The sequence below is a fragment of the Gadus chalcogrammus genome, chromosome 16, assembly GCF_026213295.1.
Source record: "Gadus chalcogrammus isolate NIFS_2021 chromosome 16, NIFS_Gcha_1.0, whole genome shotgun sequence".
NCBI lineage: Eukaryota > Metazoa > Chordata > Actinopteri > Gadiformes > Gadidae > Gadus > Gadus chalcogrammus.
Genome location: NC_079427.1, coordinates 2574738 through 2592525, shown reverse-complemented (window position 1 = coordinate 2592525; position 17788 = coordinate 2574738). Strand labels below are relative to the sequence as shown.

The 17788-nt window shown below is 45.3% G+C and overlaps 2 protein-coding genes across 2 annotated transcripts in view; both read right to left on the bottom strand.

Moving 5' to 3' along the window:
• LOC130405754 (uncharacterized) overlaps positions 1 to 17788 on the bottom strand; it is a 164063-nt gene that overhangs the window by 97690 nt on the left and 48585 nt on the right. The window lies entirely within an intron of this gene.
• Positions 629 to 10548, bottom strand: LOC130405771 (uncharacterized). The gene is made up of 4 exons (XM_056610970.1): positions 8500 to 10548; positions 3797 to 4087; positions 1097 to 1366; positions 629 to 960 (listed from the first exon to the last, which is right to left on the bottom strand). The coding sequence occupies exons 1-4, from the start codon at positions 8570 to 8572 to the stop codon at positions 674 to 676; spliced, it is 921 nt and encodes a 306-aa protein (XP_056466945.1). The 5' UTR covers positions 8573 to 10548; the 3' UTR covers positions 629 to 673.

Here is a 17788-nt window from a genome sequence, read left to right as displayed (position 1 = left end):
TATTATATTATGCGCTCAGAAATGTGTTACATTATCGACTGGGGTTTCCACATTATTGCTATGGATTTAATTACAACTAGAGGTCAGAAACTCTAGTAATAATAAGGCAGCCCCCGAGGTATTCACATCCTGCCCACCGCCAATCCCTTATCAAGCGATTCACGTCATGATCCTAGACGCAACTATGTCTCCGATAGGGGCGGGGCTTTCACTCACACACACACACACACACACACACACACACACACACACACACACACACACACACACACACACACACACACACACACACACACGCCATTTATATGTGATTGGGCCCCTGTAGGTGGAGTCTTGCATTACGCTTAACAGCAATTACTTTGATTGACACCAAAACGTATGTAAATTTGTGATAGACACAAAACCAAATGAAATATGTTAAACTCACTGATCAGAGTGGACACACACACACACACACACACACACACACACACACACACACACACACACACACACACACACACACACACACACACACACACACACACACACACACACACACACACACACACACACACAGTTTATATGTGATTCTGGGCCCCTACAGGTGAAGTCTTGCATTACGCTTAACAGCAATTACTTTGATGATACCGAAACTTCAGCAAATTAGTTGCTGAAAAACTTAATGCACATGTTAAGGGAACTTTAAAAACATGTTAAACTCACTGATTCGATCAGAAGTTGGGGTCAGACCCAGGGCTGAGCATAGTTCAGGGTTCCTCTCCGTCAGATAATCAACCATCAGGCTACATGCTCCCTCCCCTTTCTTCATCACCGTTTCAATGAGAAAACGTCCTTTGTCTTTTCTGGTCGTCTTCCCCTCGTCATTCAACACATTTATCTTCCTAAGGTACTGCAGGACATCGACGACCTCGTTGTCCGATAACATTTGGAAGAATTTACGGTGAATCTTTCTAAGTTCTGAAAGACAAATGAAGAGAAAAAGGAAAATTAAATAAATTAAGCTTTTTTCTGTGCTAAATAATCTCTGCATTTATAATTTCTGAGAAAATAATTGATAAATTCTTTAAAAAATACACTCAAAATCACAACTCACTGCTCTGAGCAGACGTTGGGGTCAGACCCAGATACCATACTAGAGGGGGCCACTCCGGCAGATAATCAACCATCAGGCTACTCGCTCTCTCCCCTTTCTCCATCACTGTTTCAATGAGACAACGTGCTTTGTCTTTTCTGGTCGTCTTCCCCTCTACAGTCTTCTCCTCCTCGTCATTCAACACATCCATCTTCCTAAGGTAACGCAGGAGATTGATGACATCGTCGTCCGACAACATGTAGACTAAATCAGAGCGAATCCATTCAAGTTCTGAAAGACAAATCAAGAGAAATGGAAAATGGCAGAAAAACAAAACGTTACAACTATACTCAGATGACCACTAGTGGTGGTAGTGTTGGTTCAAGATGCCACAAAAAACCAAACTGATTCCTCAACATCACCTAAACTTCTGTGTGTTCATCTTAATTCACAGCCTACATGAAGTACATATAGAGGACAATATCTAAGATTTTGGGTGACATTGTACAATTGGCTGTCTGGTGCAGTTATCGTAATATTTAATGTTATTTTGTAAGACAAGGAATCAGAATGAATTGTTGGTGTAGATTTATCTTAAATACCAGCTGTTATTAGATTTGACAGTTCTAAAGAGAGAGTAGAAAGAGCAGAAGAGAGCAAGGTTATGAAACTAAACAACTAAGAACCGCCCTCTCCCTCTTTGCTCCCTCGCTCCCTGCGTTTATAATGATAATGATAATAATAATAATAATAATAATAACAACAACAACAACTAGGACTGCAAGCAGCCCCCGAGGTATTCACAGCCCGCCAACCCCAGTGACCGCCTTTTCAAGCGATTCACGTCATGATCCTAGACGCAACTATGCCTCCGATAGGGGCGGGGCTTCCTTCAGCACTGGGTCCACCTCTCTGAGGAAGTGTGTTCCACAACCAGAAAACACCACAACACTGCCACACAATGTCATTTTTCTTGCAGCAGATTCCCCACAAGGAGGGCATTGCAGTTGTCCAGACGGGATGAAGGCATTGATGAGACGCTGGCAGGTCGGCTCAACAGGTGATGGTTTTGTTCCTGAGGTTGAAGAAGTTAACTCTGGTGATGTTCTTGATGTGTGCCTCGAGGGACAGTTTTCTGACCAGTATCACACCCAGGTTGCGGACTCTTGTGCGTTAGGAGTGGGTCAAGAGAGCATGTGTTAGTGAGCCTCATCTGGCTAACCAGCTTTGACACATAAGCTTTATCTATGTTGGAAGAGAGGCTGACCCCTAGGTGTACCGGGGGGGAGGAGACTATATTGATATTGGTTCTGTCAAGTTTGTTTCGGAGAAAAAATGATGTATTTATTACACATAACGGGAGAGGAGATGGCCACAGAGTTAGAAGGTCAGAAGAGCCTGTTTTCTGTAGAGAACAGTACTCTTGTCATTCCCCTTCCGTTATTGATACTGTTGGAATAGTGGCAGTTGTGTGCATTTTTAAAGTCCTGTTGGTGCTGCTGAAACATCTGTATGTACCGTCAGACCACTTCTCTTACTTTGACGCTCCAGACGACAGCCTCCACTTTAAGTGAGTGGAGAGCTCCTTGTTGAGCCATTGAGAGGATCTGTTAAAGCAGACTGTGGAATTCTGTGGGATGTATACATATTCTTATATTTACATACTAGCTCTGGTATTTGTCACATGCTGCGAATAGCAAAATACAAATGCTGTTGTGTGCTCTGTAACCTGTGCTCTCTCTCCCACAGTTCGAGCTGAGGCTGCTGTGACATGGACAAACTCCCCTGTTCCCTACTGCCTGACGTCATGAGACCAGCAGATTGATTCCTGACATGTTCTGAATGTCATGACATGTCAGACATGCCAAAATCAATTGGAATGCATACGATAATTGTAAAAGAACATGCCGCTTAAAATTAAATCTGTGCTGCCAAGTTCCTACAAGATACCAGCTGGTGCACCCTGGGTAAAATGGGCGTGTCAAGATAACTTTTGACCGTTCATTGCAAAATGCTAACTTGTGTATTGGCATGGTCCTTGGTCCGCAAAAGATGACGTATCACAAAGACCCAAGAACACAAGTACAGACAAGAATGCAGAAGGCCAAATGCATTTACAATCATAACCTTTACAAAGATTGACCACAAGTGCGGGATTGGCAAAAAACTCAATAGTGAGCATAATAGTGACAACCAGACGCGTCACTATAGGTAATGACAGCAGGGGCGGACTGGGACAAAAAGAATCGGCCCGGGCATTTTGGACCAGACCGGCCCAACACATTCAACAACGCACACCTATTCAGTCTTTTCTGTCTCTTGAATGTGTATACCAACTGTGCAACTCTTTAAAACCACGTACCTTAAGCCATGCAATGAGTTAACGGGAATCAGGGAGAGCGGACACATTAAATACTTCCAAAAAGTGTACCTTTACGAAACGGAGCAACTTAACGAAGGGCCCTGGGGAAGAAATGGGTCAAGCCCCCCCCAAACACACACACACACACACACACACACAAACCCTGATGCCAACCCTCCCCTTTAATCCAGGCTTGGGACCGGCACCTAGTTGAGCTGGCATGCCCCCTGAAGTGGCTGGGTTAGGCTAAACTACAAACATATATTACAAAGACTCCCACTAAATAAAGCCATATACACTACGGAACCACATCTAAAATACCCCCCGCCCCACCCCTGTGTGTGGGTGAAGTACGTTACCCGTCAACAACCGACGAGTCTCGACCGGTAGGTCCTCCAGGTCTTCCAGACCTCTCAGCAGGTCCTGTGCTGTGGTCTTTCCTTGTGGTCTTCGGGATTTCCACCGCTGCAACATCTTGTATTTCCGCATGAACTCAGCTATCTCTTCGTTCTTGATCTCGTCCAGATCTTCGTTCTTCAGCCCCAGGTGGATGGCCGCCTGCTCCCACTCCTGTCCCAGAGTTTTTGCAACATCCTGGAGCTGCTTATCAGACAGATCCGGCCCTGGGGAGCTTGCTTTATAGTCTCTGGCTGGAAAAAAACACATGCCACACACAGGCAGGTCAAGTTCGACCTATTCGAGATGATGTACAAGTCAACCAAAATGTAGATATTACCACTTTAGAAATGGTTTTGAGGGGTTAAGGTGAGGCTACAAACCTAATTATCTTTATTTAAGTAGAAATTCAACTTGAAATCCTCTTACCTTAAAGGACATAAACGGCAGAACAATGTACAGTCCACGCCAGCTCCACTAATACATCATTAATCAAATCTCCTTAAGACTGGTGCAGAGGTTTGAGAGACAGGTCTGATGGCCCTCCCTAAATACCGCCCCTAATTACTATTGGACAGATGCCCATCCCCCACCCCTAATACTAACTCTATTGGGTAGAATCGAAAGGTCAACTCAACCTCACGTCTATTGGTATTGATTGATTTTTGTAAAAAAATATTATAATAATCATGCCAGTTTTTTTCAAAACCAGCCCAAATTGTATGTACCCGCTCAATCTGGCAACACTGACCGTCGAGGAAACGATTAAACAACAGCCTTGGGTTTAGAAGAAGCCAATTTAAATGTACAGCGGGGACCATGAGGAAACAATCCAACCAGCTTTGACAAGTAGAGATAAATTGTTGGCTTAATGCTGTAATGTTTCTAAAAACCATATTAAATAAGAATGGAACAACTAGTTGGCTGTGTCGCCTATTAACACGTTAAAGGTCCCATGGCATGAAAATCTCACTTCATGAGGTTTTCTAACATTAATATGAGTTCCCCTAGCCAGCCGATCGTCCCCCAGTGGCTAAAACTGGCTATCGGTGTAAAACAAGCACTAGGTGTCCTGCTCGCCTTTGAAAAATTGGAAGCTCAGGTGCACTGATTTGGAATGTGGTCCCATATGTTGTCATAAGGGAACAAGCTACCTCCCCTCTCTGCCTTGTCCGCCCAGAGAATTTGGCCCGCCAATAAGACGATGAGCTACGACCGTGCGAGCGCCACATGGTGTGTGTGTGATTACACACAGTGTAACGCAAGTGTTTGCTGTTGGTATTATGGCGCATAACACATCGGTTCTTTGACGTCTCTTGTATTTCCACAACGAGACTGTAGTGGGGGTCATCTCAGCCATGGTTCAGAAGGATTTGGGGGAAAGAAACTTTGGCCTTGACTCCCTGAAGTACATGAACTGCGACATGCTGAATGCTGCCGGTTGCCGCGGGGCACCACCGCGGCGGGCAGCGGGAAGTGTGAGGTTCAGTCTACTTCAGGTTGATGTGAAAGTGGAAGAACTGGAGACGTCGGAGAACCCGATGCAGTCATTTGTTATTCAAATAACGTCTGGAGGCGCACACAGCTTCTGATAATATGTATTATAGGATATAGATATCTAGGTATTATATGATATTATTTAGATATAGAGCTCCAGGACTGTAACGCAAGTGTTGTACACTTCCTAGTTATTTGGATAACCGTTCTGCTGTTGGTGTTATGGCGCATAACACGTCGGACTCTGGTATTTCCACAACGAGACTCGTAGTGGGGGTTATCTCAGCCATGGTTGAGAAGGAATTGGGGGAAAGGGACTTTGGCTTTGACTCCCTGAAGTACATGAACCCCGACATGGAGGAGAAAGGGATTGTTGCCCACGAATGTCTTCCGCTTGAGCCCCGCTTCCCGCTGCCGAGGGACCACCGCCTCGGCGCTGCAGGAGGCGGTGGTGCCTAAGCACTGACCGCTGCCGAGGCGGTCCGCGGTCCCTCGGCAGCGAGGCTCCGTTGCGAGACAACTGCAGGCAACAATCCCTTTCTCCTCAATGTCGTGGTTCAGTCTACTTCAGATTGATGTGGACGTGGAAGAACCCGACACATTCGTTTGAGATTCATAATATCGTCTGGAGATTAACACAGCTTTTGGCCGTGATAATATAGATTATATGATATAGATATCTATGTATAATATGATATTATTTAGATTTAGTGCTCCAGGACTCCCGTGTGTTCTAGAATATTTACAGAACACGGCTAAAGGCTGTTTGTGCCTCGCCATTGCGATACATCCACTGTAAACAGAGCGCATGGTACCGTGGCTGCAAGCTGCTCAGGGCCACACCCCCACCCTCCTCCTTGACCCTCCTCTCTCCTCCTCATTTGCATTAAAGCTACAGACACCGAAACGGCGCATTTGGGGAAAGCTCAATGTGCGACTGGCACATTGAGCTTTTACAGCCACTCGTAGTTGTTTTTCAGCAACATATCTAAAAGTTTATTCGCTTTAATGGTCAATGCCGACGTCGTATCAACGCGGACTGGTCGTTAAAGTGTTTGTTGTGGACATACACAGACCCTGAAGATATCAGGAATCTACAGAACACAAGTGGATATGAACTTTACACAGTTTGTAATTTTCCATTACAATAGCATAGTATAGCCCGACCAATTTAATCTACAAAAAAACTCTGACACTGATCATTCTCCATTATTATGAAACCAATGTGCATATAATATCATAGTCTACAGTAGTGTAGTAGGGTGCACCAAAATGTTACAAAGTCCCAAGATAGTTTTATGACAAACACGGCTTACCTGCCATAGTTCTGGGTCGGCGTGGGCTACGGGACTTTGTTCAGATGCATTATAAACCAATTTGAATCTGCTTTGTTTTGACCTCACCTACTTCCTTTATCTTGCGTTGTTTTTCATTGGTTAGAATATTCTTTCATGACGTGTTTCATGCATGCAGACCAACAGGTTTTGTCTACTCCACCTAATTGTTGTCACACTGTAGCCACCCAAATAAGCCTCTCCAGATAAAACTATACCACAGTTATAGATCGAATTTCCTTCCTGGTAAATATTTTGACATCGCATAGCAGTATAAAATAACACTATTTCATATCGTAGGCCCATTACTTTTGTCCAAAGGTAAAACATTGTAAAGGTAGTTCTACCAGAAACAGGCTTCCTACTGATAGTTGTATTAATAAAGCCAACACAAGCAGCAACATGTTTATATGAACAACACCGCGTAAAATGTTATGCAATCTGAAAAGTCCCAAAACAGAGTTAACATAGTTAAATCATGCGATGAGGTGAGGGGATGAACGTAGAATACAGGAGGGAAGTTACATCAGAAGTCTACAGAACACAAGGACAGTGATTCTGAACTGAGTGTATGTTTTGTAATTTTCCATTTCAATTCTACAGTACAGACCAACAACTTTAGAAGGCCCAAAAACGTTGGCGACAGTTATCATTCGTATTACTCCCCATTGCCCCTCCCGAACCCTCAGATCCTCCTCCACTCTCACTCTGACTGTCCGACGATCCAAACTTAAAACCTTTGGTGACAGAGCCTTCTCACGAACAGCACCCCGACTCTGGAACTCTCTCCCCCAACCTGTCCGCGACTCTCCCACGCTTCCCATATTCAAATCCCGTTTAAAAACGGACCTCTTTTCCCAAGCCTATGACCTCCCCTACCCATAACCACCCTTATCCCTTTCCCTATCTATTATCACACTCCACCTTGCTTCTGTTCTCTATCGTGCTGTCTTCCGCTTGTCCCCCCTGATTGTCATCTCCCTCTTCGTGTTTTATTTTGTAAGCGTCTTTGGGTCATTGAAAAGCGCTATAGAAAATGAATTAATTATTATTATTATTATTACGTCGAAAACTTGGAAAAAAGGTAGTTTTACCTGCCATAGCTGTGGGTCCACGTAGCCTTCGTGTATGCACACCTGATGCCGACCAACAGGTTTATATTAAGATTTTGGACACACAATGTAGCCTCACCCACTCAGCCTCTCCGCCTACCTGGCAGTTATGGATCTCATTTCAACACTGATAAAGATGTTGACAACAAGTAGGAGCAGTGGCGATTTCAGACTATTTTTAGGGCTGCTCAAGCACACCTACATTTTATATCAAATACAATTATATCATGTAATATTTTCCACTATAATTAGGAGTGAGTAGGAGGTGAATTGTTGAAACGTTGGGTGAAATTGTTTGGTTATAACCATGAATCATAGTTCTGTGCAAATTGGCAAATCAAGTTGCATGGACTTCAAATGTACACGGCATTTTTCGAGTCTCAGCACAGACTCTTCATAACATTCTAAGCGGGGCTTGAACTGGATTACTGCCACTCCTGAAAGAGTAATGGCTTCTTTTTGCTCTAATACCATACAGGCCATACTTGTACTGCAAATATGACTCATGCATTATTTTTGTTATAGCAGCCACAGAACTGGTTTTTAGTCGGAGATCGGCTTTGGATATGCCAGTCTAAACAAATATCCCCGAACGACAATAATTAAGGGTTGGTCCTCAGGAGACGAAAGGATAAAGAAGCCGTTGCTCTGGTTTGGGTTAGGCCCTGTCGAAATAAAGTGGGCAGGGCTTATTGAGAAAACCCATTCCTAGTTACAACTCACCCACACAATCAGAAGAGATTAGACTCAGGGTGATGCAAAAGTGTCTGTCCCTCTTCTTCATGCTATCGATCATTATCCGACTTGGATTCTCCCCTTTCCCGTGCCCGGTCTGTTGTGTTTGTCTGGTCCTGAATCACAGCCTTATTTTCCTCATCACTGAACACGTCATGATCATGAAGGTCAACCAGGAGACCTTTGATAACTGGGTCGGAAACTCTGCAGAAATTCAGAAGGGATCCTTCTTAGGTCTGAAACAATTCAATTCAAATTCTTGGGTATTACTTTGGATTGTGAGTTGCAGTGGAGCTCTCATGTGGAGTATATTTGTTCAAAGATCTGTCAGCAGGCCTAAATACAAAGATCAAAATGAACGACTCCGTTGGTCGTGAGTGTAACTTGGTTCAGGTTCCTTGTTTTCTCACATGAGCCTCCTCTCTTCTTACTCTCCTCTACTTCTTATTAAAGGCCTAATGCAGTGTTTGATATCGAGCCTGGTGCTTCAAGTGGAATAAACTGCCTTACACGCACGCGCGCGTTTGTGTGTCTGAGAGAGAGAGAGAGTGATGCGCGGATGTAATATTATTTTATCCGCAACCGCATCACAAACACATCATCCCTCCGCCATCCCTCCGCACCAACGTTTTTTGTGGCTGCAAGCTGCTCAGGGCCACACCCAAACCCTCCTCCTTGACCCTCCTCTCTCCTCCGCATTTGCATTAAAGCTACAGACACCAAAACGGCGCATCTGGGGAAAGCTCAATGTACGACCGGCTCATAGTGGCTGTAATTCTGCACCACGGCTGAATTTCGGGAACGTCTTCAAATACTGTGTTTGGGGCCCACTAATATCTATATTAAAGCATTCACAAAGTCGCATGCCATGGGACCTTTAAACCGTCAAAATGAGAGGTTTGATGTGTGATTATCTACCCGACATTAACGTGTCTAATCTAAATCTAAATATTACGTGTTAACACGAGTTTGGTCTTGTTAAAGCAACATGTCTAAGAGTTGATTTGCTTTAACGGTCGATGCCGACGTTGTGTCGACACGGACTGGTCGTTAAAGTGTTTGTTGTGGACATACACAGACCCTGAAGATATCAGGAATCTACAGAACACAAGTGGATCTGAACTTTACAGTTTGTAGTTTTCCATTACAATAGCATAGTATAGCCCGACCAATTTACTCTACAAAAAAACTCTGACACTGATCATTCTCCATTATTATGAAACCAATGTGACTATAATATCATAGGCTACAGTAGCGTAATAGGGTGCACCAAAATGTTACAAAGTCCCAAGATAGTTTTATGACAAACACGGCTTACCTGCCATAGTTCTGGGTCAGCTTGGGCTATGTACATTTGTTCAGATGCATTATAAACCAATTTGAATCTGCTTTGTTTTGACCTCACCAACTTCCTTTGTCTTGCGTTGTTTTTCATTGGTTAGAAATATTCTCTTTAATGACGTGTTTCATGCATGCAGACCAACAGGTTTTATCTACTCCACCTAATTGTTGTCACACTGTAGCCACCCAAATAAGCCTCTCCAGATAAAACTATACCTATAGATCGAATTTCATTCCTGGTAAATATTTTGACAACGCGTAGCAGTGTAAAATAACACTATTTCGTATCGTAGGCCCATTACTTTTGTCCAAAGGTAAAACATTGTAAATGTAGTTCTACCAGAAACAGGCTTCCTACTGATAGTTTTATTAATAAAGCCCACACAAGCAGCAACATGTTAATATGAACAACACCGCGTAAATTGTTATGCAATCTGAGGTCCCAAAACAGAGTTAACATAGTTAATTCTGTTTGAGGTGAGGATTTAGTAATTTTCCATTTCAATACTACAGTATAAAACAACCACTTTAGAAGGCCCAAAAACTTTGGCGACAGTTATCATTCGTATTACTTCGAAAACTTTGAAAAAAGGTAGTTTTATGACAATCATGGCTTACCTGCCATAGTTGTGGGTCCACGTAGCCTTCGTGTATGCACACCTGTTGTCGACCAACAGGTTTATATTAAGATTGTGGACACACAATATAGCCTCACCCACTCAGCCTCTCCGCCCACCTGGCAGTTATGGATCTCATTTCAACACTGAAAAAGATGTTGACATCAAGTGGGAGCAGTGGCGATTTCAGACTATTTTTAGGGCTGCTCAAGCACACCTACATTTTATATCAAATATAATTATATAATATTTTCCGCTATAATTTTTGAAGAAGTAGGAGGTGAATTGTTGCTATAGTGGAAACTTTGTTCTGACAGAAACGTTGGGTGAAATTGTTTTGTTATAACCGTGAATCATAGTTCTCCCATAAAGACTCGATCACTGATAAGTATGAACAGGATTTATTTAAATAACGACATGGGAATATTTTGCATGGTAAATCTTTGGCATGAGCCCCGTCACTGATCCAGGGTGACGTGCGGACTCGGCGTATCCTGCCAGGACTAGCAGGGGCGGAGCCTTCCCCTGGACAAGTAGACTGAGGCCGACCTGGTGGTGGTGGGGTGGATGGAGGTGCGTCGAACGAAGACCTGAGCAGCAAAGACATATGTTAGACTACTCTTTATAGAGCAGGTGTAGGCAGGTGATTGGTAGCTGGTGATTGGTGGCCAGCCGCGCGTGATTTGAGTCCTCCTGGTAGAACTACCAGCAAGCTTACATTTCTCCCATAAAGACTCGATCACTGATAAGTATGAACAGGATTTATTTAAATAACGACATGGGAATATTTTGCATGGTAAATCTTTGGCATGAGCCCCGTCACTGATCCAGGGTGACGTGCGGACTCGGCGTATCCTGCCAGGACTAGCAGGGGCGGAGCCTTCCCCAAAAGAGAGGACGTAGGCCTACGCCGGAAATAGGTGATAACTCGGCATGTCCTGCCGGGACTGGCAGGGGCGGAGCCGACCCCAAAAATAGAATAGCGAAAGGAGGTAATGAGACCATACATACCCGCGTAGAAGAAGTGGACAAGGATCTATACTGCTTCTGGAAGATAAAAGGCATACCCAATATACGACATATTAAGAGTCAATCATACATACCGTAAAACGATAAGCTTAAAACCGTCAGCGAGATCGATGAATCACGTAAAAGCAGTTGACTTGAAATACCTCAGCGAGATCAATTAAAATTTAGAGCACTCTGCAGCTGTTACGCAGCGAGCCACGAGTGCTTTCGTGCTGTACCAACTGCCGTGGTCGATTCACTCTCCGGGGTCGCTGCGTGACCTGAGTGCTTTCGCGTTGAACCACCGATGTGGTCAACGAACTCACGAGTGCCCTTGATGTGCCACCGACGTGGTCACGCACTCACCGGTGTTGTTGCAGCAAGTATTGTGAACTTTCATGTTGAACACCGACGTGGTCAACGAAATCACGAGTGCCCTTGATGTGCCACCGACGTGGTCACGCACTCACCGGTGTTGCTGTGTAGCCGAGCTAAATTTAATTTTATTTTGTGTTATTTTTTTATCATTGTTCATACCTTTTTTATTGTGAACTCCACCAAATATTGGTTCCTAGTTGTAAGTTGATTTCGTTGTTCCGTATGGCATGCCTTTTGTTTCCCGGGGGAGTGGTTTGGCGTTGCACCTGTGTGTCTAGCGTCAGTGAGCGCTGATGCACGGAGCTGGTGAGTTCCGTTTGTGTCTCTCTCCGTTAGATTTTTATGTTAACCCCTTGTTTGTTGCCCTTGAACGGCTGTGGTGGTTCACACTGCTTTGTGACGTGCTTTTAGGCATGCGGGAGAAACTCTGGTGCTTTAGACAATTTAATTGAACTGTTGGAAGGGTGGATTTTGATTAACTCGTAACCTAGCTTGAGCCGGTGGTAGCTTAGTTTTTTCCCGCCTTGATATTTCAAATGCGGTTGTTTTATCCGGTATGTGTGGTCAATTGTTTGCTTCCTTTGTTTTGTAGAGTGGAGAGTGATATCCCGGATTGTGTGTGACGCCCGTGTTGTTTTGTCTCCTTTGGAAAGGTATGCCTGTTATGTGTCTTTGTTTATGGTAAAATATGTAAAATGAGTGTGAGGAAAATGACAATTCTCTATTATATTTTATTTCCTTTATTAGTGTATATATTTAATATACTGTCTTTTTATTTAATTAATTTATTTGAGATCATTTTATGCTTTGTTTACATTTTTATAATTTATTCCTTACATGTATTTATTGAAAGTCACAGGATATATGTGTCTAGCGTGAGTGAGCGCTGATGCACGGAGCTGAGTGGAGAGTGATATCCCGGATTGTGTGTGACGCCCGTGTTGTTTTGTCTCCTTTGGAAAGAATAAACCTCTAGTACTCGACTCCTGTGTGTGCCTCACTGGAAGATACAAGACACAACGCAGAAAGACATCGGTTACAAATGGTGCCGTGACCCGGATTCTTCAGATCAGCCGCTGCAGATCGCCGAGGTTATGCTGTGAGCAAGTAAGCGTATCGTACAGCAAGCAGGAAGGATCCGTTTATTTGTGGCTGTGTTTTTCCACAATTTATTATTATTTTTCCTCAAATACAGTGTCCCTGTACAGTTAAATATTATTTTAACATCACATTTCGACTGTTATATTCCACCATATTCATTGTGTTTTAATTATAATGGATTTTACACGATTTGGGATGGGTAGAGGGTGTTTGCAACCAGGGAATGCAGAGCAAACTAGGACGCCAGGCATTAGCAGCCCTCAGAGTATAGATAATGGTACGCCTGTAGCAAGGCAGATGTTTTCCACTCCCGCCACTGCTGATAATGACACTCTGGCACAACTGCGTGACCTCTTAGGGGAGCTGGGAACCCACATTGGTAACACTGTTGTGAGTCGCATATTAGCCAACCAAACAAGTACCCCCAAACTCAATTGCCCACCCCCCATGACTCCCCACTCCACCATTCCATTCGCTTTGCCACTGGGGCTCCATTCACCACCTCCCATGACTTCCCCTCCACTCGAGCCCATGCCTTCCCCAGTTGATATGTCTCGACTAAACATCATGGTAAAAGCAGCTGTCAAGGAACCAGTGATGTTTAGAGGAGATGGCTCTGACAAATACACAGTACAAGAGTGGATAGAGGTGATGGATACTTACCTGCATAAAAATAACTGTCCAACCTCAGAGCAGGCCGATGAAATCCTCAGTCACCTTTTGGGACGAGCTAAGAGTATCGTTAAAGTGGGGCTGAAGAGTAGTGCCGATGTCAGCACACACCCTGAAGTGGTATACGACATACTCAGAAGATACTTCAGTGATTCTCCCATGTCCAGCTTACCGATGGCTGACTTCTATTCTACACATCCCGATGCAAATGAGAACCCAGTAGATTACTGGGTCCGGCTCAATGCAGCAGCTGAGCATGCTGACCGGTATCTGGGGAAAAGTGGAGAAAAGAGGGAGACCATGTCAGCGCAAATTGCTATGATGTTCATCAGGAACTGCCCCAACCCAGAACTCTCCAGTGTGTTCCGGTGTAAGCCTATCAGCAAATGGTCAGCCGTGGAAGTGCAAGAGGCTATCGATGAACACCAGAGGGAGCACCAGGCAAGGAGGAGGCCCATTAAAGCAGAGAAGTTCAAAATGGTGACAGCAGCTGCCACTACCTGTTTACCTGTAGTTGAAGAGCTGACTGCAATGAGGGCTGGAGTTCAAGAACCTCCTACACAGCCAAAGGTGAGTGCAGTCACCTCTTCAGAAGCAGGGGCCTTAGAACGAGTACTGAGCATGCTGGAAGGCATCATGGCCAGAGCAGCTTCACCTGTCCAACGGCCGACCCCGTGGACACGCCCCACTTCTTGCCGTGTATGTGGTGACAAGACTCACATCACACGTGAACACTGCATGAAAGAGAACAGGTGCTTCGGGTGCCTGGAACCTGGCCACGCAAGGAGAGATTGCACACGAGCTGTACCACGGCAAACCCAAGCAGAGAACCACACACCTAACCAGGGAAACTAAGTCGCTCACACTACGGAGGGAAAAGTGTGAGTGTGTTATGTCAGACCCTCAAAACTGAAGAAGACTCGCGTTCAATATATGAAGAGAGCTGCAAGACTGCACCGAATGGCAGTGTCATGATTTTTCAGAATATACACAAGCTCGAGAAAGCAGATGATCTATTCTACACTGATGTGCTGGTTGATGACCAAGTTGCACTGCACGCAATGCTAGACACAGGCTCAATGGCTTGTACAATGAGCGAAGAAGCAGAAGAGGAGCTCCACAAGGCAGGGTTGCTCTCAGAGAATGCTCAGTCCAGCGAAGACATCTTTCTGGTGGGTTGTGGTGGTGTGCATGTGCGGCCCAAGTGCATTCATCAGTTAAAGTTGAAAATCTATGGACAAGAAGCAATCGTGCCCACATTAGTCGTGCCAGGTCAGCGTGACCAAATGATAGTAGGCACCAATGTGCTGAAACACCTGCTACGCCAATTCAAGCAAAATCCCAGCTATTGGCGCGTGATGAGTAAAGCTGACTCCACTGGTGAACCAGGCATCGAACAGTTCTTGAGCATGCTCTCGGGCATAACAAGATGGAAAGGTGACACTATCCCAGACGTCATTGGGACTGTGAAACTTACCAATGCAGTGACGCTGATGCCCAAACAGGAGCACATAGTGTGGGGAAAGCTTCCTGGAAAGGCTCCTATCTCAGAGGGAAGTACCATACTGGTGGAACCTTCAAAGTCCCACTCAAACCGGAAAAGCATCATGGTAGGGAGAACTGTGTCATCAATGAGTGGAGACAGGTGGGTTCCTGTGAAGGTCGTGAACCCAAGTGACAAGCCTGTAACACTGAGGAGGAATATGAAGTTAGCTGATGTTTCACCATGTGTGGCACTTGAAGACTTCGAGCTCGGAGTGGACCATGTCACCGACACAGAGCTAAAAGCACAAGGCCAAAGCGTAAGAGTAAGCACTGACCATGTCCCTGATACCTCTGTAACTACCACCCTTCAGGACAAGCTTGCCGGTCTTGGATTGAACGATATAGACATCAACTCTTGTGAAGTGTCCCTGTATTGGAAGAACCAGCTTGTGGAACTCATACAGCGGCATGGAGATGTGTTCTCCAAGGACAAGCTGGACTGTGGCCTGGCCAAAGACTTTGTCCACCGGATTCATCTGACTGATGAGCGCCCCTTCCGTCTAGCATACCGCCGTGTCCCACCAAGCCAATACCAGAAACTAAGAGAAGTCCTCTCTGAGATGGAAGAGAAGAACATCATACGCAAGTCATCAAGTGAGTGGGCTTCGCCATTAGTACTGGTTTGGAAAAAAAATGGAGAGCTACGCATCTGTGTGGACTACCGGTGGCTTAATGCTCGCACAGTGAAGGATGCCCACCCAGTACCCCACCAAGCTGACTGTTTGGCTGCGTTAGGGGGAAATACCATATTCAGCGACATGGACTTGACATCGGGGTTCTACAATGTCCCCATGCATGAACAGGACAAGAAGTTTACTGCCTTCACTACACCAGTAGGCCTCCATGAGTTCAACCGACTACCCCAAGGCCTGTGCAACAGCCCGGCGAGTTTCATGCGCCTCATGATGAGTGTCTTTGGAGACCAAAACTTCTTGACCCTGCTGTGCTACCTTGACGATGTTTTGGTCTTTGCCCCAAATGAAGAGGAAGCCCTGAACAGACTCGAAATGGTCTTTAAGCGGTTGAGAGGACATGGGCTTAAGTTGGCACCGAAGAAATGCCATTTTTTTAGGCGAAGCGTCAGGTTCTTGGGCCACATCATTAACGAGAACGGAGTTGCTACTGATTCTGAAAAGATACAAGTCATCACAGACATGAGTGAAGCGGATTTGATGATGGAGGATGGAGTCACACCGTCAGCAAAAAGGATCAAGTCTTTCCTCGGTATGGTAATGTATTACCAGAGATTCATACAAAACTGTTCCAGCATGGCAAAGCCCCTGTTCTCCCTGACCGCCGCTGCCACTGGAAAGGCCAATGCAAAACGGGCCTCTCACTTCAAAAGGCTCAGCCCAGGTGATTGGACTCAAGAACAGAGCAACTCATTCAACCAACTAAAGGCTGCTCTACTGAACTCAGTTGTGTTGGCTCATCCAGACTTTGGACGCCCTTTCATTCTCTCAACCGACGCTTCATTGGATGGATTGGGAGCTGTACTCTCTCAAGTCCCCGAAGGAGGGAGCAAGGCACGTCCCATAGCCTTCGCAAGCAAGGCTCTGACTCGCCCTCAAATGAAGTATCCAGCTCATCGGTTGGAGTTCCTCGCTCTCAAATGGTCTGTGTGTGATAAATTCAGCCATTGGTTAAAGGGACATTCCTTCACCGTCTGGACCGACAATAACCCGTTAACCTACATCCTCACAAAGCCAAAGTTGGATGCTTGTGAACAGCGGTGGGTGTCGAAGCTGGCTCCATACGACTTCAGTATCCAATATATCCCAGGCAGCAAGAACATCGTCGCGGATGCCTTGAGTAGACAACCCTTTGTCAAGCCACGGGTCAGCGAGAGACTTATAGCAGAGCCGTATGGAGCTCTGCTGGAAGAAGCGCAGCAGATCCGAGATGACAGGATACAGGATGTGTTTCGGCTGAGCACCAACTGCCAAGAGGTCAAAATGGGTGGATCTGAAGTGGCATGCAGTTCAATGAGCAGTGAAGAAGTGACAGCCGTCCTGGATGGTCAAGTTGAGTGGGTTGAGGGACCCAAAGGACGAGTGATCTCCTGGCTGGCAAACAATGTGCATAAGCTCGTTCCACCAGGTGAAAGTGCCTTACCTGTCTTCTCCCTTAAAGAGCTCCAAGACAAGCAACAGGAAGACACTATACTGGCAAGAGTCATACACTACGTGTCACGTGGTAGTAGACCATCGAGGCGAGAAAGAGTCAAAGAGCCTCTCAAAGTCCAGAAAACTCTAAAGCAGTGGGAAAAGCTCAAGATGTTGGATGGTATCCTGTATAGAGTGATCAAAGACTCACTAACTGGGAGAAGGCGTTACCAGTATGTCGTGGCTGCATCACTGACCAAGCAGGCTCTGCAGGGTGTCCATGATGAGGCTGGGCACCAGGGACAGCATAGGACTCTATATCTTGCGAGGCAGAGGTTCTTCTGGATTGACATGGAACGAGATGTCCGTGAATATGTCAAGTCATGCAAGCGCTGTGTGGTAAGCAAGACACCCGAACCTGAAGGGAGAGCGCCTCTCGAGAGCATCAAAACAACAAGCCCCCTCGAGATGGTCTGCATTGACTTTTGGTCAGCCGAAATCCCAAATGGA

Excerpts from the sequence above, each read along its gene's own strand:
- LOC130405771 (XM_056610970.1), bottom strand. The coding sequence starts at position 8,572 with ATGATCGATAGCATGAAGAAGAGGGACAGACACTTTTGCATCACCCTG. Across the intron at positions 1,367-3,796 it reads GACTCGTCGGTTGTTGACGG|AACTTGAATGGATTCGCTCT; the intron begins GTAACGTACTTC and ends TTTGTCTTTCAG. Across the intron at positions 961-1,096 it reads CCCAACGTCTGCTCAGAGCA|AACTTAGAAAGATTCACCGT; the intron begins GTGAGTTGTGAT and ends TTTGTCTTTCAG.